Source organism: Myxocyprinus asiaticus, chromosome 30 (assembly GCF_019703515.2).
Source record: "Myxocyprinus asiaticus isolate MX2 ecotype Aquarium Trade chromosome 30, UBuf_Myxa_2, whole genome shotgun sequence".
NCBI classification, from domain to species: Eukaryota; Metazoa; Chordata; class Actinopteri; order Cypriniformes; family Catostomidae; genus Myxocyprinus; species Myxocyprinus asiaticus.
In genome coordinates, this window is record NC_059373.1 from 17399763 (window position 1) to 17421022 (window position 21260).

The following is a 21260-nucleotide window of genomic DNA, read 5'->3' on the forward strand; positions in this document are numbered from 1 at the left end:
CTACTACTTTGACTATTCATTCATACATTTTCCCAAAACTTCTTTATGGCCAAAATCACCCAAGGTTTGAGTTGGAAAGCCGTGCTTCACAACGCAACTTTCTTAGGAACATTTAAATGTCCAGAAGGCAGTGATGAAATCGTCTGGACGTTTTCCCATTGTATGATGGATGGAGTGTAGCATGAAAGCCTTGTGGGCCATGGAGATTTTTGTTTTTCCCCCCAGTTCCTACTCTTTTTCAGTTCGCATCTGACCACTTTGAAAGGTCTGGAACTTCGCCAACACGAATAGAGACACTTGTTTTGTTTTCCTGCAGCCTTGGCTTTGGCATGTTGTTTTCAATAAATCAAAGAGTTTGTAGACACTACCCTAAGAAAAAGTGTTTTCCTTTGTTCGTGATGGCCGTAACATTGACCAGTCCTAGTGGCACACAAGACCTTTTTAAATTATGAGAGGATGAAACATATGTTGCATTTAGCTGTGAATTTGTTTTAGTGTTGAAGTTGACTAAAGCATGCTTTAATCAAGCATGTGGTGTCTAGAGTAGGCCTACTGCTTCAAAAAGAATCTCACTTTAAAAAAAAAAAAAAAAATCCATACATTTATCCATTAAAGGGGATAGTTCACCCAGAAATTAATATTCTGTCATTATTTACTCATCCTCATATTTAAAAAAAAAAAAAAAACCTAAATGACTGTCTTTCTTGCGTGGACACAAATAGGTGTTTAGCAGAATGCCTTAGTCACCATTAACATTCATTCTGCGGAAAGAAGATGTAATGAAAGTGATTGGTAACTGTGGCTGTCAGTACCTAACATTTCCTTTTACATTTCATAGAAGAAAGAAATTCATACGGGTTTGGAACAACGTGATGGTGAGTAAATGATCGTAAAATTTCCATTTTAGGGTGAACTATCCCTTTAATTAACCCGCACTTGTGCTTAAAAAGCATTTGTTATTTGTTGCATTTTTTTAGCACTCTGGTAATTGTAAAGCGTTTTTCAAAAAGTACAATTTGTGGGTTTTACTAAATTATGCAAAAAGCATGTGGCAAAAGTCGTTTAGCTACAGCGGAGGAATTTAATTGCAACAGAAAAGTGCATTTCAGTTGCATTTCAGTTCGAGATTCATGTAGTGTCTAGCCAGTGCTGCCAGTTCACTGTGCCCTCTTTCAAGTGAGCAATGGCTAATTGTTTCTTACAGCCCCGAACATTATTGCTTTGCTTATATTTGGCAGACACAATTTTAGTGTGCCAATTTATTTATATTGCACTCTCTGCTTTAACCTTGGTGAGAGTTAATTCAGTTTAGAATCCATTGTGAGACCTTTGGATTGTGAGACTGGTGGATACAATGTCAGTTTGGTTTCTTTTTGTTGTTTGTTTATTTGTTTGTTTGATAAACAACAGCAATGGCGATAACAATAATTATAATGCATCACTGATTTACCCAGGGATTTGTTATCTCTGCTTAGCTCGGCGCTTTGGGCTTCTCGGTTGTTAGCAGAGAAATTTACTTGATTTACTCGCCATGCATATGAGAATCAAGGCCATTGCATGAGGCAAACACTGTTTCCATTCTCATTTACTGTGCCTCTGTTGTGTCCTCTGGCCTTGAAGTAGAAGTCTTAAGGACAACAGTGTTAAATATCACTTTGTGCATTTGTAGGTGGGTGTTTTTCAGAGTGTAGTTATCCATCCTGAATGGAGCGCGACCTGATTTGTCAAGCAGAAACTGCTATGCTGTCGCCCCATTGGTCTTTCATTTGAGATTGATGCCCAGATTGGACATTAACCTCAGAGTGAACATCAAAGGTCAGATCACAACAGGCAGACACATGTTCACTCATCCTTGATGTGACCATTCAATTAAGGTAGCCTTTTTTGGGCTCTCTTTTCTCTTCAGTATTATTTAGTTTTTAACTTGGTTAAAATAATAATAATAATAAAATAATAATAAATAAATAAACAGACTTTCCATTTTATATGAGAAAAAATAAAAAGAAGCTAATACAAAGGAAAAACCTTGCCAGAAATTTTGTTTTATAAATAAATAAACCAGCCTAAGATGGTCAGATTGGTCTGTTTATTGGTTTTAGTGGGATTTTAGGCACTTCATAGCCAGTTAAGACCAGCAAACAAGATAATCCAACAGAAAAAATAACTACTAATACTAATAACATTTCCACCATCAGGCATGAAAGGAAAATTGAGCTTTGCTGAGAAATCTGAAAATGTAATCTGGGATTTTGAAGGCCCCTGTTGTCTTTTGATCATCTAAATATTCTAATCAATGTTTTATCAAAGTCATCTAAGTTTCATTCAATATAGATTATGTACTCTTCAATACAGACTAAGAGAGTAAGAGTCAAATTGGCTCATGTTTCTGATTTTTAGCATTTTCTTGCTAAATGTCACTAAATATGTAACTTACATTGCTGCCATTTGGACAGTGACTTTTGTTCACCAGAACTGTCATTTGACATGATCCTGACTTGACAGCTCACTGTGTGCTGGAGGGCTGACATGATAGTACTGAAATAATGCTGCTGGTGAGACTGAAATAGTCTCATTTGAGTGACACGATTGAAAATTCACTGAACAGAAGAAAGTGAGCTTGATCAAAATTTCTAATATTTATATGAAGGAAAACAGACTGATTTTACCACATTTAAAGGGTGTTGTTAGGCAAATTGCAAACCCAGTGGTAAAATCACTCTGACACATGGCCTAAAGTGCCTCATTGCATGTTAAAAAGTAAGATTCACATTAAAATAGATGAGTCATCAATAATTTTCTGCTAAAAGTTAATTTTGTCTAAATGTTTAGGAGTACACTATAGATGACCTCAAAACTAACAAACAGGAACTAAAAGAGACAAAACTCCAGTACTGCCATCATGGGGTCTTTAATAAATAATTAGTTTTATTAATGGTAATGATAACAATATAAAATCTTTCCGCAAATCTTATAGTTCATTAGCAGAACTCCCAAGCTACCCAACAATCAAAGATCATTCTATGAATGGTGCACTTTTAAACATTTAAAGCACTTGTAGTTGGACCAAGAGGTTGAGGTATATCACTCTTTTGCTTTCCTGGACTATTGTAATTTCTTGAATGGTGGTCAGACGGCTTGTGCTCTCAGTGTTTGTATGTGCCTCAGCTGCATTAGTGATATACTTGGGTGATACTACAGCCACGAGCCCAGCACTGGCAGTAAATCCCAGCAGGATTGTGTGACAGTTGAAGTGGTTTGGCTTAGAGAAAGCAGAAATCCCATCTCTGTGAACTTAATCAGTGGAAATGACAATACAGACAGCTCTATGGGAGTTTTACATCCTTGCAGTTTGCTTTCTGTTTTCACCTTGAAAAAAAAAAAAAAAAAAACACATTAATGAAGAATTCAAAGTCTTTGATCAGACCACTTTTGTTGTATTTGTTTGTACATATTTGCACTTAAAGACATGAATGAGTTAAATAAGCACTTGGGTGCATCTCATGTTCATATTTCAAGTTCATATTTCACACCTATATATATATATATATATATATATATATATATATATATATATATATATATATATATATATATATATATATATATATATTATTAATTTTATTATTATTTCAATTAAAGTCAGCTGTACTTTAAAAATGTACAAATGGAATTTAAAAAATTGTGAGTTATTTGTGAGGTAATTTAAATAAATAATTTATATAATAAAAAAATAATAAAAAAAACATTTCACATTACAGTAATGAAAATAAGATTTCTAGGTATGTTTGTGAATTGCATTGGGCTACAAGATATTTCATTTCTGAATTGAGTGGTGACTGTGCCTGTATGAAGGACTAGCTTTTAAAACTAATGCCTGTCAGAATGACACATCACATGCTCACAATGATAAAAGATCTGTCTGTATGTAAGGGTAAAAGAAGGCCTTTTTCTTCACACTGAAGCATTTTCCATAATATATCATAGTTCTGCTCTGTTACCTTATATCTTTGCAATTCAAAACTCAGCACCTCATTCACTCTTCAACAAAAGCATTAGCTTACGACTCCAATCACCATGACAACCTCAGGCAGGCAGGGCAGTCACTGAATACAAGTTCCTGTTTTGATGTGTGCTATTTGATATGAGAGAAGTTAGGCTTGTCTGGCATTAGGTTTATGGTTTCTTGTAAAAAAAGGGATATTTCACCCAAAAAATCATTTACCTCATGTTGTTCCAAAACTGTATAATTTTCTTTCTTCCTTGGAACCTAAAGAATGTTGGGCAGAATGTTAGTCTGAGTCACCATTCACTTATATTGTATGGAGAAAAAAACAGAGTTGCAATGAAAGTGAATGTTGATTGATGCTGACAATCTGTTTAAAGGGATAGTTCACCTAAAAATGAAAATTCTCTCATGATTTACTCACCCTCATGCCATCCAAGATGTGTATGACTTTCTTTCTTCTGCAGAAATTAAGATTTTTAGAAGAATATTTCAACTCCTCACAATCCAAGTGAATGGGTGCAAAAATGTTGAAGTTCCAAAATCCACATAAAGGGAACATAATAGTAATCCATATGACTCCAGTGGTTAAATCCATGTGTTCAGACATGATATGGTAGGTGTGGGTGAGAAACAGATCCAATTATAAGTAATTTTTTATAATGAATTATTCTCCCTGCCCAGTAGGGGGCAATATGCACGAAGAGTGTGAATCCCCAAAAACAGAAGAAGAATAGGAAAGTGAAAGTGAAGTGGCCATTGACTGAGCAGGGAGGAGAATTAATAGTAAAAAAAAAAAAAAAAACTTAAATATTGATCTGTTTCTCACCCACACCAAATCATATCACTTCTGAAGATATGGATTCAACCACCAGACACTGGAGTAATTTTATGTTGCACTTATGTGGATTTTGGAGCTTAAAAAATCTGGCAACCGTTCACTTGCATTTTTATGGACCTACAGAGCTGAGCAATTCTTCTAAAAATCTAAAAGTTTGTGTTCAGCAGATGAAAGAAAGTCATACACATCTTGGATGGCATGAGGGTGAGTGAATCATGAGAGAATTTTCATTTTTGGGTGAACTATCCCTTTAAGATCTTTTTGTGCTCCACAGAAAAAAGAACATCATACAGGTTTGGAAAAGCACGAGGGTGAGTAAATGCTGATAAAATTTTAATTGTTGGTGAACTATCCCTTTAAAATGAGTTATCAGGCTACTCCTAGATTATCTTAAAACAGCAATGTGTATCTAAAGTCTCATTCCCAGCTGTTTCATCTTGTTATATTCCACATCTCTGCTGTGCCAATGCATTTGTTACTTGGTGACCTTTAGTGAGACAGCGACTCTGGAGTATTTTGTATTCAGTTATATGGAAAACAACTTTATTATTTGTAATGAGATGCCATCTAAGCATCAGTCACCAGCCCTAAGTAGCTCTCATACATCCATACTTGCAAAGCCCTGGCCATGGTGAAGAACCTATTGCCATGGTAACAAAATCTGCCTAGGTTCTCTCAATGGGTTAACCAATATAGAAAGTTCAGGCCTCTTCATAAGCCTATGGCTCTTATGCACCTATAATCCCTGTTTCTAAAGCCCCAATCCTCCTTTCCAAAATCCCAATGATCCAAGAGATGGTCGAGTCTCAAAATAACTACATTTTGAATGAATCAGTTAATTGTGCTGTGTGTAATTGGTATAATTCATTTTTGTATAAATAGTTTGTTTTACTTATGGATTTTTTAAATATTTGTTTCATATGGAATAGTTTCCTTCAAGATACAGAGAAAGATGGAAGTACAAAAAGCAGGCAGAAGAGGAAGGGGAAGGGCATACATTCAAAAAATCTCTCACTGAAACGTTAATTTCCAAATGGTTCAGTTTGTACTTGGATAAGCTTGATTGTTTGAAATCTGATTACACTGCTCTCTTGAACATTATTAAAACATACTGAATGCCAAATGTGCTGTTGAATGTGCAGCCGTATTATATGAAACGGTAATCCTTTATTTTGCTGTGTCTTTATTACACATATTGCATTAATTTAAGATTAATGACTATAGTAATAACATGTGTAACTACAACCATAAAATAGTTACACACTATGTGCATGTTGTTAGTTATTATTACACAGTACTTACTAATGTAAATACACAGTAACACAGGCACTGTAAAATAAGGGGTTACCCACCTGAATTATGTGGGGTAAAATAAATCTTTCAGACCTTTATTCATCTTGATTTATGATATTTGTTCAATAGAGGCAATGTTACCATGCTCAAATGTTCAAAGTAAACTTGAGTGCAATTTTGACAAACTGCATTTGGAAACTTTTATAGGAAAATTGTATTACTACAGGTGAAGTTTTTTTTTTTTTCTTCTCAGCAAAATCCAGTAAAGAGTTGAGTACTGGCAGTCTTCTCTCTCTCAATTTCAGTCAGCTGATGGGAATTCAATTATGCAAGATCCATATAGTTTCATTCCGTTCATTTGACACATCACTAAGCATTATGCCTCATTTCTGCCGACAGGTGATTCAGATTAACTTTGAGGAGTTTGACCTGGAACTGGGCTATGACACACTAACCATCGGTGATGGAGGAGAAGTGGGAGACCCTAAAACAATCTTGCAAGTGTGAGTGTCTCATCCACAGTCTGGAATGGTAAAATGATACATCATTTACAGAAGTAGGACATATCAATGGATCAGCATTCTGTGCTGTTACTGGAACCACATTCATTTCAACCAGCGATTGCCCTGAGCAAAGTTTGGTTGATATAAATCAGGGGTCAGCAACTTTTTTGACATGGAGTGCCATTTTTTATTTTCCTGGTCAATGGCTGTGCTGACGTCATTCATCACATACATTCCTTATTACATCACGTGTTGTTCTGATAGCAAAAAGAGACAAATGAAACACAGAATGTAGGCTGTCATGACCGAAGCAAAGCGGGCGCATTTACTCACGCGATTAACCGAAAGTGAAGCTCTTCTGGCTTGTGATGCGCAAATGACTTGCACACTCTGCACGAGTCTGTTGGGTATACTGCAGTCTCGTCACATTTTAACTTTTTGTTTAGCCTCCCATTCAACTCATGAAAACACGCTGCATGATCATGAGGAAGGATTACATCAAGATGTAGATTGTAATGCAGGTGTGGAATTTATATAAATAAAATAGTCTACTCTCTTGCCATTGCTGGCGTGCCAGTGATTACCCCTCCTCGTGCCAATGCTGGCAAGCATGCCATAGGTTGCCGACCCCTGATATAAATGATATTCCAAAACCAACAAAGGGTGCTGAAAGAGAATGTCCTACTTGTATAAATCATACTAAGTGTAAAATGATAGTGTTAATGGTTCTGCAACCATTGAGATGTTTACTGTCAAAAGTCTAAAGACTTCAAAAACTGTATCTCAATAGTTTTTCAACCTTAGCTCAACTTTTATCATACTTAGAGTTCAGACATGTCTGTCTTCAGTCGTGAAGAGTGATGGTAGAACACTTACTAGATTTTGTGGTTTTTTTATAATTGTTGCTTATCAGATTGCACAATTTGACCTTATTGTGATTTTGGGTTAAATGTGCGATATCACCTATCTTTTATACTTCTTAGCTAGGACTGTGATCACAACCGAAAGAGTTGACAGGGTTTTCTAAGTCACCAGTCCACATTTATTCAGACTGCCTTATTTACACCCAAAATTGAAATGATGATGCACAAACCCAAGCAAGGTGTTGGGCTAATTTGCCAATATTTTGCCCAAGGTAAAAATAAAAAAAAATAAAAAATAATAATATACATATAATTTTTTTTTTTTTTTTTTTTTTTTTGTCCGAAGTCAGTTGTGGCTGGGCAAAAGAGGTCATGAACTGCACATATTGTAAAGCAAATTTTGAAGAAATTTTTTTTACTTACTTTTTATAGTACAATCATAACTTGAAGGAATGCTAAGTAATGAGGACTTCAAGGCAATTAATCAGCCATTCAGGACCATCCAAGATGGCCAATTTTGACAAACTGTTTGTGTCTTCTGCTTTGCTCTTCTGTGACCAATCTCTTACTTCTCAGTCTGACCGGTAGCTTTGTGCCTGACCTCATCGTCAGCATGACCCATCAGATGTGGCTTCATCTCCAGTCAGATGAAAGTGTGGGATCTATAGGCTTCAAGATCAACTACAAAGGTACCTGAAAGACATTTCTTAAGACTAATGTATTGTCCCTTTGTGAATGGTCCAAAAAAGAGTGAAAAGATATAGGAACTGGCAAACAAGAGAGTTACTCTAAAGAAGAAAATGATGTCAAGATTAGACCGCAATCAGTTGAATTAACCTTTAGAGTAACACATGAGCAATGCGGTCAACAATGCAATGTGCTTTTGTCAAGGTAATGTTAAGTAGAGGAATTTGTGGAGGAATGAAGAAAACACACAGAGACAATATATATATATATATATATATATATATATATATATATATATATATATATATATATATATATATATATATATATATATATATATATATTATTTGTAATGGCAAACAAACAGAATGTTTAAATGGGCGTATGAGAGAGCAAATGAAGGAGAATCGGGGAAAGAAAAAGGAATGAAAAAGTCAAAGCAAAATTGTACAAACAACCTGCCTGGCATTAGCCCAGATCCAATCAAACTTCAAGTAGTGTTTTTAACAACTACTACAAGTGACTTTCGACATCAAAGGCCAAAGCATTATTTACCTGGACTTGTCACTGCAAGAAAATTTGGTGTACATGCTTAGTAGTCAGTGTGCATAAAATTGAAGCAGTTCCCACAAATCACTTCAGAGCTCCCTGTTGAAGGCATGGTGTCTAACTTTCATCCCAAACACATGAGCTACATTCACTTGATAGAAGCAGCAATCCCTACAAAACCCATATCTTTGATTATCTCTCCTCCCTCAAGGTTTTGTAATAAATTAGTGTCTAGGTGATGAACAGCATGCCATTCAGCATAATGAGAGAGACTGACTGAGGTAGACGGAGAGAGCAAAGGAGAGAGCAATTGAATCCCCCAAAGTGCAAGACCAGAGATAAAAAAATTTTTTTTAAAAAAAAAGATTACTATATGATATCCCTGGGAGAGACTTGCATAATACTGCAGATTATATTCCTTTTTTTCATCTCTAAACCTGCTATAATTCATCCTAAATATGGCATAGACAATTGTTTCTAGATAGATCTAATTGGACCTGTCAATCATAGATGTGAATGTTTCAGTTTTAAGATGACCATACTATACATGAGGTGGAAAAAATATCTATAGCTTGGGCCATGAACAATCTGGCAATCTCAAATTTTTATATTTCTATTTGTATATTATCTTACAGAATATAGTTTTTCAGCATTAAAAAGTATAGTTTTAATCATACATAAGAATAGTTTTATTTTTTGGAGTATTCCAGTTTTAACTGAAGAATATTGTGGATTTACCATGAATTGCAAGACAGATTCTGTTATGTAGATTGTGTTCCAAATCATATATGGAATTCATAATCCATTGAAGTCCCAAATGATACATGATTTAAGTTATATAAATCATATGCCCTTTGAATCCAATCATAAACGGAACACTTTAATGGTTAACAGAACTCCTGCACTGAATGGAAGACATATTGTGGTCTTCCATAGGCTTGTTCCCAGCTGTTCGTTAACCTGTCAGGCCATGATTTTACACAAAAGGGTCACTTCAACATAAAACAAACATGACGATTTGTAATGGAAGGTTATTTTTATAAAGATTTTGGTGGGGCCATGACATAAATCTTGGTGAAAAAGTTTATTGCTTTTGTTTAGTTTATTAGTACACTACATTTGTCTTTTTCCTGTTGTTGAATTTACACCCTTATGTTTTACCATTGAGGGTGTATTGTGTTCTTATTTCTTGTGGCAAACATTTTAATGACATAAAACATAAACATTTACTTTATCCCAAAGATACAAATTAACATTAAAAGTAAGGTCAGTCTCTGCAATTGAGCAAGTTTTTCCATGATTTGTATTCATTACATTAATATCTTAACATTTAATCTGTCTTTTATCTTTAAGTCTAAAGTCTTGTTGTTCATTCTATGCTCTGGTGATGGCATTATCCATTGAAATAAAGACATTTCAATTCAACCACAAAACATTTGAAGCCACACATCTTTGGACTGGCTTTAGAATTTAGGTTTTTCACAAATCCACAAGCATACTATACAGTACTTTGTTTGAATTACACGGTGCCTCAACTTGTGCTTGCTTACTGTAGAAAAACAAAATGCTATCCTATATACAGCATAATTTCTTTTTTGGTATCTGTAATATCTTCAAACAATATGTATATTTAATAACTTGGTTACGTTCCCTGTGCTACATTATTTATAACCTTCTACAGTAGCCTAGAATACTTACAAAATATGTATGTAAAATTTTGTGGGTAGCAACATTGGATGAACTCCTGCTAATGGCGGGCAAATATCGGTGACTTTGAATTTAGACTAAATGCACCAATCTCTGACCTGTTAGTAAAATTATGACTCGACAATAGCCTGCAAAAATATTGCGTCATCCTAATTTGTAGAGTACTTTGGTATGACCATTTTTAAACTCATGTTTAAATAGTTCAGAGTGGAACAGTAAAGTTTCTCTAAAGTAACAATTGTAATGCATTAGTGAAGTTTTAAGTAGAGTTTGCCATTGATTATCAATAGCAGAACTCTAGTAAACACCCTAGTAAATGCCCAAGCTCACCATTCATTTAATAAATACTGTAGCTCTGTGTGTATCCTGTTTGGCAAAAGCTTGTCAACATCTTTGACGTGGTTAAAAAAACTAATTTAATAGAATTTTTCCTGGAATTACTGCCACTGTCTCTCCTGGGAGTTCTCTTGTGTATATTTGACACATGTGAACTTCTGTTTTAAAAGTGCTTTGCTTTATGTGCGTTGACTCCACGTAAACTCCATGTAAAACTTGACTTTGTGATAATGAGACTTTCTTGAGAGAGATAAAGTCAGCATTACTGAAATAAAATTATATCCAAGGGATACACAGTGGGAGATATAAATTACTTGCCATTTTCCAATGAATAAGAAATGTTTTGAGATTAAATTTATTTATAGACTTTCATGTGAAAGTTGACTTAATGGTATGGTAAATGCACAGAATGCTTACTATGGTTTTTTTTTTTTTTTTTATGTATTACATGCCAAAGTTCACTGATACTCAATTATTCCCTGGCTATTTCAGGAAGAAAAGACAGAGGACCCCAAACTTCCCCCGTGTGGTTTGTGTGTGCTTACACATACAGAATCAACCTATTGTATTTGATTGGATAGCTTGTTAACCCAATTGATCTCTACAGCAAGGTCCTCAGGTATACAAGAGCACAAAGCACCCATCACATTAATCAACTCTTTAGAATTGTTGGGGGTCCCATATGACATGCTGACCTCACAATTGAGTATAGCGTTGTCTGGGATTATTCACACATCACGGGCTCCTGCAGACAATTTGCGATCTATTTTTTCGCACCATCGTAAATACAAAGCAGTAAATATGGCTTAACCTTCCCCCAGCCACCCCTCACAATTGACCAACAAAGTAAAGCATTGTGGTAGTCATAAAGAGACTGTCATGTCGGAAATTAAGGCCATACATCAAGCATTGGCCAAAGACCTCCATTATACCTCAGAAGAAATCCTCCCTTCCAACATGCTCAAACTTTGATTTGGTGTTAAATGTAATTTAGCTGAATTTTTTTTTTTTTTTTTTTTTTTTTTTTTTGTCATTCCCTTGTTCCGAATAAGGATGCATGAGGGTGTAACAAGAATTAACAGGTCAACTGTGACCCAAAGTGTCTGGGAAGATGTATTGCCCACTCCAGCAGACTGCCGCTCATTGAGCTGATTCTGTGCAGATGCAAGGTGTTATCTAGGTATAGTTACCCCGAGACTTGGTTTCTGGATGTCCTGCCTGGCTGGCTCCACCTTCAAAGAGTCTAGACTTTCTCAAACAGAAGTACTGGAGCTTATCTAGGCAGGACAGAGGCTTCTGTTAGCATTCTGTTCCGCTCAACTTCCTCTAAGTGGAGGGAGAACTTAGTGTTTGACATCTGTTGAAATTAGTGCACCTTTGGACTGAAGCAGTAGAGTTCAGTGTCTTACTTTCTCTGAAAGCCAGCCCTGCTGGAAAGTCCATCTTAAGCTGGTAGCTGAGTTTTGAAACATGATAGATGGTTTCTTGTTTGTTCAAGCTGGACATTAACTAGCCTAAGCTGGTTGTTAGCTGGTCCAAGCTGTTATAAGCTGGTCCAAGCTGGTTATTAGCTGGTCATTAGCTGGTCCAAGATAGTGGTTAGCTGGTCCAAGCTGGTTATTAGCTGGTCCAAGCTGGTCGTTAGCTGGTCCAAGCTGGTCGTTAGCTGGTCCAAGCTGGTTATTAGCTGGTCCAAGATGGTCATTAGCTGGTCTTAATTGGTCTTTAGCTAGTACAATCTGGTTGTTAACTGCTCCAAGCTGGTTATTAGCTGGTCCAAGCTGGTTATTAGCTAGTCCAAGCCAGTATTATCTGGTGCAAACTGGTCATTAGCTGGTTATTAGCTGGTCCAAGACGGTCATTAACTAGTACAAACTGGTCATTAACAGGTCCAAGTTGGTTATTAACTGGTCCAAGATGGTCGTTAGCTAGTCCAAGCCAGTTTTATCTGGTCCAAACTGGTCGCTAGCTGGTTCAAGCTGGTTATTTGTTGGTCCAAGCTGGGCCAAGCATCTTGAAACAACAACAAACCATCTACCAACTGGTCATACCAGCTCATGGTTGTCAGGCTGCTTTTATTGAAAATGGTACTGTAGCTGGTCAACCAGCAAATGACCAACTTCGACCAGGTTATGACCAACTTGGACAGCTAAAAACCAGCTGCCATGTTCCAAAACACAGCTACCATCTTAAACTGGATTTTCCAGAAGGGGTATTAATGAGTTTGCTTGTAGCACAAAAGTCCATAGATTCCTCTTGCACTTGTGTCGATGAATCAACTTTTTATTTCTCAGAATGAGATGCCTAACCTGATTCTGTCAATGCAGACACATCTCAGAGTTTCTTCCAATGACAGATGTAGCAGTGGAAGAAGACAAGTAGACATGTTTGGTGATCCATCCTATTTAAATGCTTTCTCTATACAGAAATCGACAAGGAAAGTTGTGGGGACCCAGGCACACCTCTGTATGGAATGAGGGAAGGAGATGGTTTCTCTAATGGTGATGTACTACGCTTTGAGTGCCAATTTGGCTTTGAATTAATTGGAGAGAAAACAATATCCTGCCAGAACAACAACCAGTGGTCTGCCAACATCCCAATCTGCATTTGTGAGTACTGTCAACAATAATTATAATATATATATTATAAACTGAGCAATACCTATGGAAGTATTTTCTCTATCTATGTTTGTGTACTCTAAAAATAGTTTGCACAACAGTTTTAGATCATTTACAGTAGATCAGTGTCTCTCAACTGTTTTTTTCTTCAGGACCCAGATTTGACATAGAACATTAAGTGGTGACCCAACACAGTTCCAAAGTTATATGAAAGTAATCAAAAATGTGCTTAAAATCAAACATTGAAATATTTTGCTGTAGTCCCAACAATATGCAAAATTATTAACATGATAAGAAAACTGCCAATTTTGGTTTGTTAATGTGTCTTGAATTTCAATGGATTAATGTTCTTAGCAGCCAATAATTCACTTTGTAAAATACCCAAACAATGTTTTTCCTCATTGCAAATATTGCATATTTAATGTGGTCTGGGTCATTTCTTTGTTTTTTCAATTACCTTGTGTAGTTTTGTTCATGTCACATATTCTGTCTATACTGGCATCTGCCTAATTTGGCCAGCTTCTGACAAGTTTTAGATAAATATGCGCCAAAATATCAGAGTTTGATTGGATTCATAGCCTTTGATGTCAACAACTTAAAGAAATGAGAAGCATTTTATCCTCATTTTTAAAAGTGCATAAGCCTATTTATTTTTCTGACTATACACAAATATATGGTTAGTTCTGTGACCCTATCAGAACAGACCTGCAATAATTTTTTGGGTTACTACCCACTGATCAAGAATATTTGTCAGATTAATGTAAAAAGCATTATGCTTTACTGCAATGGCTTCAAAACTGTTTATTTATAAAAGTTCCATCTTCAAGTGCCATCTAATTTATTTGTTTATTTATTTTTTATAAATACAATCAAATTTTTTATGTCACAAAAGCAATTATATATGACTAGATTTTATTAACTTTCCAGTCTTTGCCTTTTACTTCCCAATGAATGCAGAGATTTCTGAGGTAAAAGGCAGCTGAAATAATTGGCTTCTATATGAAGCCAACCTGGATTTATTCAGACTGCTTCAGCTACAGTGACAGCTGCTATATTTTGATACTTCACCTGTAGGCTGTTTTAGTTGCTTTAAAATGCATAACCAGAATTTCTCCATGTGTAATTGGAAAAGTAAACAAATCAGATCTTTTTATAGCCTGAAGTACATCTCTGGCATAAACACCATTTTTCAGAAAGCTTGCAACCTAATCATCAGCTGAATGAGAGTTTCCATATGGCATATTATAGACACACACATGCTAATTGCTTTATTTGTATTATACTGTACATTACTGATGTATGACATTGCATGTTTTTATAGAAACATGTTGCTGTGTGCGTTTCAGTCCAACACAGCTGAAATAGTCATCATGTCTCTTTAATAATTGAAACAGAGACAGAATAGACACTAGGCAAACGAGTGCTGTTCTATTCTATTCTATTCTATTCTATTCTTTCAGTTCCCTGTCTTTCCAACTTCACTGCCCCCATGGGCACTGTCCTCTCTCCGGATTACCCAGAGGGCTATGGGAACAACCTTAACTGTGTGTGGCTGATCCTATCAGAGCCAGGCAGCCGTATCCACCTGGCCTTCAATGACTTTGACCTAGAGGCTCCATATGATATCCTGACCGTGAAGGATGGAGAATTGCTGGACTCATCTGTGCTTGGCCGTTTCACAGGGGCGGAGGTGCCATCCCACCTCACCAGCAACAACAACATTCTCCGGCTAGAGTTCCAGGCAGACCACTCCATGTCCGGCCGGGGTTTCAACATTACCTACACCAGTGCGTGTAACACCTCTGAAAAGGGTTTTAATCTGCATTATGTCTGCACTGAGCATTTATTAAGCATACATGGAGCATGAATTCTGCATGAGAGCTGCATAAAGTTCATTTTAAGCATGTATTGTGTATGAGAAGGTTCCGTCAGCAGTCATTATTGCTTTTCCTTAACAGGTACTCATTTTGTTACAGCATTTTGGAGCCTTTATGATTATAGAACTTGTTGATTCTTTGAATAATTTGTTTTCACAATTATAATTTAGCCTACTGACAGCAAGGTTTCATGGATTTAATGTACTTCATACAACAGTTAGTTCCAGTCCTCCAATTTGATTGGACAAGCGGTGTTCCAAGAGTGCTGAAATTGATTATAAAAGCACTGAGATGCTTCACAGTTCATATCACTATGCTTGTCTGTGTTTTGTGGCATTCTAGACAGGCTGCCAGTCTGTGCGTTGTTTGGCAAAGCGCAATAATGAATATTGCTTTGGCTTGGCTTGGAACTATTTTTTAAGCAGAGCAAAAATAGACAAACAACTGGTCATGTTGTGTCTAAAATTAAAGTTTCTCAATATTAGCTTCTTATTTATAGAACTGTTGTATAAAAGGAATATCACAAAATATATACAGTACTTCAGTACAGCAACACTCTTGCTAGTGTGATATAGACCTTATTCAAGCTAGGGCCATCTTTGATTTTTAATTGGAATGACAATGAGGATGTGAGGGATAGACTTACCATCTCTTCAATGGCACAAACGGTATAAAGCTGCATAAAGCTCCTAGATCACATCTGATTTTCCACAACTCATATTGTCTGGAGTTCTTTGTATACTGAATGTACTTAGACAGATATTTTATCAATGTTTTGTCTACAGAATAATCCAAAAACACTTTAAACTGCAGTACAGCACATTTAAGAGACTGTAAGTCTATCCCTCACAGCCTTGTTGTCATTCCCATTAAAAAATCAAACATGGCGCTAGCGTGAATAGTAATACTCACTCTCATGTTGATCCAAACCCGTATGAATTACTTTCTTCAGTAGAGGATAAAAGGATATGTAAGGCAGAATGTTTGCTTCAGTTACCATTCACTGTCATTGTACGGCAAAGAGATGCAATGAAAGTAAATGGTGACTGAGGCTAACATTGTGCCTAATATTGGCCTTTGTGTTTCAGGAAGGATAGAAAGTCATACTGGTTTGAGGGTGAGTAAATTATAACATAATTTGCATTTTTGCATCCCTATCACTTTAAGTGAAATTATAAATTCAGTGAGTGTGGCAAACCCAACCAAACAAAACTGTCATTGTACAGCAACTTCCACGTGTGTCATATTAAAAAAAGTTGAGGCTCGCTGCTCACCAAATCTCCTATCCACCCCTCATAAGCACATACATGACTTTAATCTACACAATGACTTCTTGATGGTCTTTCTTAAAGGAGAAACAAAATGTCATGATGATCCATCAAAGTCTTCAAAGTAGACAGTCAGCATGCACATTAGCTGTGCTACTGTAATCATTAGGTCTGAACACTAATACAGAGTCTTTTAACAGACTGGCACATCACCGTTGTCAGTAGCTTGACATAGCTGTCAAGGCTATGATGGAATACTGTTAAATCTGTATGCATTCTGACAAACGTCAAGTCCTTCTTGTAGGCTTTTCCTGTCACTAGACATCCATCAGACACTCAGTCTATTGCCGGGACAGCAGCTTTCCTGGCCAATCGCCTTGGGCCTCTGTGTATGCTTCATAAAGTTCTGATAAAAACAGCTGTAAGGTCAATAACACTAAGGAGACTAATAAACAGAGTCTTGAGTAGAAACATGTCTTGGAGAATTGAGGTACCACAAATCCTTGTGCTTTTGAATGTGGGCAAAATTGAAGATGAAGAGTACTACTTGAGATGTCGAGTGTCATTCAAAGTTTTCCACTTCCTGAGAACCTAGTTTTCTCAGGAACTAGTGTACTTGTTAAAGTGATACATTATTGTTATAGGAGAGGTCACTTTTGTTTTCTTCATAAGGATTCTTTTCCTAGTGACATAGTGGTGTCACAAATTCTTTGATGACAATAAAATTAAAAACTTAAATCTATGGTAAAAGGAGGGATATTTTAAGCTTTTAATTTAGTTTTTATTTGCTATTTTATTTTCAGTCTAGTTTAGTTTTCATTCGTTTTCACTCTACAGTTGTTAGATTTAGATTTTCAGTCTTTTCTAGTTTCAGTTTCATTTTCAAGTTTCCAGTAAGCTATATTTAGTTTTTATTTTGGTTTTAGTATTCTAGGGCTGCCAAAGTTAATGTGTTAACTGGTATAAATATGTTAAGCAGTTTTGATCTAGTAGCATTTCCATCTTTAATGAAGGTGAGTTGTAAAAGTTTCATATTTTATAATAAATTGTGTATCAAAAACTTTAGTTACTTTTAGAATCATGGAAATGTATATTTTATTTGTATTTTAGTTTCAGATTTTTCATGTTTTTGTGGCATTTCAGTTAATTAAAATGTTTTCATTTTTTCATTTTTTTTTTATTTTATTTTTTTGTGAACAAAAACAACACTGGAATTGGAAGCTTCATGAACAGGCTTTTACTCAGAGTACTATCTTATGTCCTTCATTCTTACAGCATTTGGCCATAATGAGTGTCCGGATCCTGGAGTGCCCCTAAACGCCAAGCGGTTTGGTGACAGTTTCCAGCTGGGCAGCTCTATATCCATCATCTGTGAAGATGGCTTCATTAAGACCCAGGGAGCAGAAACCATCACCTGTGAGCTGAACAGTGGCAAGGTGATGTGGAGCGGCCCCATCCCAAAGTGTGAAGGTAATTTTAGGGCTAGTTGCCACCATCAATGGACTAGAGTCCCAGATAAGTGGACAATTGAGCCTATAGTTTTCTATGTGACACTAAATTGAATAGACAGTCACCTGTGGGTCACAGAGACAGGGGTTAATAGTGCATGTGAACTGGAGGCCATGTGGTGTTGAGCAGCCTGTCATCTGTCGTTAAAATCCTTGTCAATCCATCATACTCAGCTCAGCATGTTTCTAATTATGTTGTAACACTATTCATGTGGTCAGGCGAATAGAGTGACATTCTAAAGATGTCTCCCACCAGCCATTTTTATACTTGCTACACTTATTGTAGAGTTTGTGTGAGATTGTAAATGTACTGTAGACAGGGTTTTGGAGTAACGGAATACATGTAACGGGATTACATATTTAAAATACAAAATATAAGTAACTGTATTCCACTACAGTTACAATTTAAATAATTGGTAATTAGAATACAGTTACATCCAAAAAGTATTTTGATTACTGAAGAGATTACTTTGCATTTTATTGTCATTTGTTTCATTTAATATTTAGTCCTTTCAGATGGAAAACATTTATACATAAAAATAATGCGATCCAAATTACATTTGAACAGCGGTGAAACACTTTCTTATGATGTGTTACATTCATACAAGCAGACAGAGAAGTAAGTTTGAAGTAAATTTGGAGCAGAAGAAATAGAAATAAACCTTGTGTAAATTGTCAGCTTTACGCTAAGCTTAAATGCTATTTCTAGCCATTTTACATGCACGTTACCAGGCACGATCATATTTTGTTATCAAGAAAATTCATGTTAGATCATAATTTCTTTTTTTCTAGTAAGACCTTTGATATTAGGGCAAAAATCTTATTCTTGATAATAATTTTTGTATTGTTTTCCTGTAAAAATGTCTAACAATTCTTAAAACAAGATCAATTTGATTTATCTTGTTTTAGAAACAACACTGCATAAGATATTTAGGTTTTTCAGAGAATGTATTTTTAACATGTGTATTTTGTCTTACTGTACTGGCAGAGTTTTTATAGTCAAAACAAGTGAAAAAATCTACCAGTGCTGAAGAAGTAATCCAAAGTATTTAGAATACGTTACTGACCTTGATTAATCTAATGGAATAAGTTACAAATTACATTTTACAGCATGTATTCTGTAATCTGTAGTGGAACACATTTCAAAAGTAACCCTCCCAACCCTAACTTTAGATAAACAGTGATATTTTGACTGTCATGAAATGTAACATATATATTACATTTACATATCAATATGACTTTGGGCAACATATTGTAACTGGGTGCTTCTTCAACTATAAGCCCTGTTTGGTTTAGACACGTTGGTAACACTTTACCATTTGTTAACATTAATTAACAACATTAGTTAACATTAACTGACAATGAACAATACAGCATTTGTTAATCTTGGTTAATATTTATTTCAACATATACTAATACATTTTTAAAATCAAAAGTTGTATTTTTTAGCATTAGTTAATGCACTATAAACTAAAATAACCTAACAATGACCAATTGTATTTTTATTAACTTGCATTAACTAAGATTAATAAATGCTGTAAATCTATTTTTAATTGTTTGTTCATGATAGCTAATGCATTAACTAATGATAACGAATGGAACCTTATTGTGAAGTTTAAACAACACATCTCACTTTCACTTATTTACAGTAATTTGCCTGCTACAGTAAAATGTCCAACACTGATACATACGATATATACTGTACATAACAGGAGAATTCTGTCAATTTTTGCCATTTTTTCATTTATGAACAAAAAAGAAATAATAATAATTTTCACTACACTTAAAATTATGTCTTGCTAGGACCAATTTAATAGCTAATATTTGTGACTTAAACAATTCAATAATATATTCACACTGTTTGCAGAACAAACATTCTTTTCTTTTTGAAGAAAATAAATAATATAGACAAAATTGTAAATTGTTGTGGAAATAATGACAGTAAATTATAGAATTTATATAAATTGCTTTCACATAATAAATATTGAAATAGTTTATTTCACTCTGTTTTGATTATCATAATTTTCATGTTTGAAGAAAATTTGGGTTTGGGACAAGGACAAAACAATAAAATCTGTATATTAAAAGCATTTGAAAAGTTGCCAAAATAAATGATAACAGCCTTAAAAGTTTCCATGTCAGTTTTAATGTGAAAGAAAGAACTTCAAATCTGTTTCATAAGAAAATCAATCCCTGGCACATAAAAGTGTCAAAAGTCAAAGAAACACCATTTATGAAAACCAGAGAGATTGCATAATGAATACTGGCTTTTTTGTCACATATTTGAAATAAAGTGCATCGTGTCTTATTCCAGTTGTGTTAACCCATTGATCTGGACTCTTTCTACAGCTCCCTGTGGAGGTCACTTCTCAGCTCCTAGTGGAATTATTTTATCTCCTGGGTGGCCTGGTTACTACAAAGACTCACTAAGCTGTGAGTGGGTCATAGAGGCTGAACCGGGACGCTCCATTAAAATCACGTTTGAGAAGTACGCTTTTAATTCAAATAGATAATTTTCTGTTTATATGTATTATGTGTGGTGAATTAATGTAAACTGAACTACTTTTTGACAGTTGTCTCAGTGTCAAAAAGTGTTGGCCCAATTTACCTGAATTCACCCTTTTTAAAAGCTTGATGAAAATTCTAAAGTGTCTGGGCACAAAGATATCTGTGTACATAAAAACTGGAAAGTTGCATCGTTGTCTGCACAGACATTAATTATTCTCTCATTTTTCCCTACCAGGTTTCAGACAGAGTTGAATTGTGATTTCCTGGAACTTCATGATGGGCCCAATCTTCTCTCGCCTCTAATCGGCTCATTTAACGGCACCCAGGTGCCCCAGTTCCTATTCAGCAGTGTTAACCACCTATACATGCTTTTCACCACTGACAACAGCCGCTCAAACAGTGGCTTCAAGATCCTTTATGAAAGTAAGTGCAACTTTTCACAGTCTTAGGGGCAATTTACACAGCACAAATTATTGCATTATAAACAGCTAGATGGAGCACAACGAAACTGAACAGAAGGCATAACTTTACTGCATAACTTCTATACACAGTTGCTTATATAAACAATCAAAACGCTTGTCCATGTGTTACATCCTGTCCGAACATCCCCTTAGAATTTGCTATTTGGAAGTTATGAGTTGATATGGAGCACCATATGAATGTAAAATTAAACATTTGTGCCTAATCTCAGCCTAAATC

The 21260-nt window shown here is 35.5% G+C and overlaps 1 protein-coding gene across 2 annotated transcripts in view; it reads left to right on the top strand.

The window, feature by feature from the left end:
• Nucleotides 1-21260, top strand: part of csmd3b (CUB and Sushi multiple domains 3b) — a 715228-nt gene that overhangs the window by 458404 nt on the left and 235564 nt on the right. For both annotated transcript variants that reach the window (XM_051664389.1, XM_051664390.1), the window contains exons 11-17: nucleotides 6537-6640; nucleotides 8080-8192; nucleotides 13209-13391; nucleotides 14861-15187; nucleotides 17821-18015; nucleotides 20403-20541; nucleotides 20797-20984. In XM_051664389.1, the coding sequence (XP_051520349.1) occupies nucleotides 6537-6640; nucleotides 8080-8192; nucleotides 13209-13391; nucleotides 14861-15187; nucleotides 17821-18015; nucleotides 20403-20541; nucleotides 20797-20984 (1249 nt within the window). The remainder of the gene's footprint in view (nucleotides 1-6536; nucleotides 6641-8079; nucleotides 8193-13208; nucleotides 13392-14860; nucleotides 15188-17820; nucleotides 18016-20402; nucleotides 20542-20796; nucleotides 20985-21260) is intronic.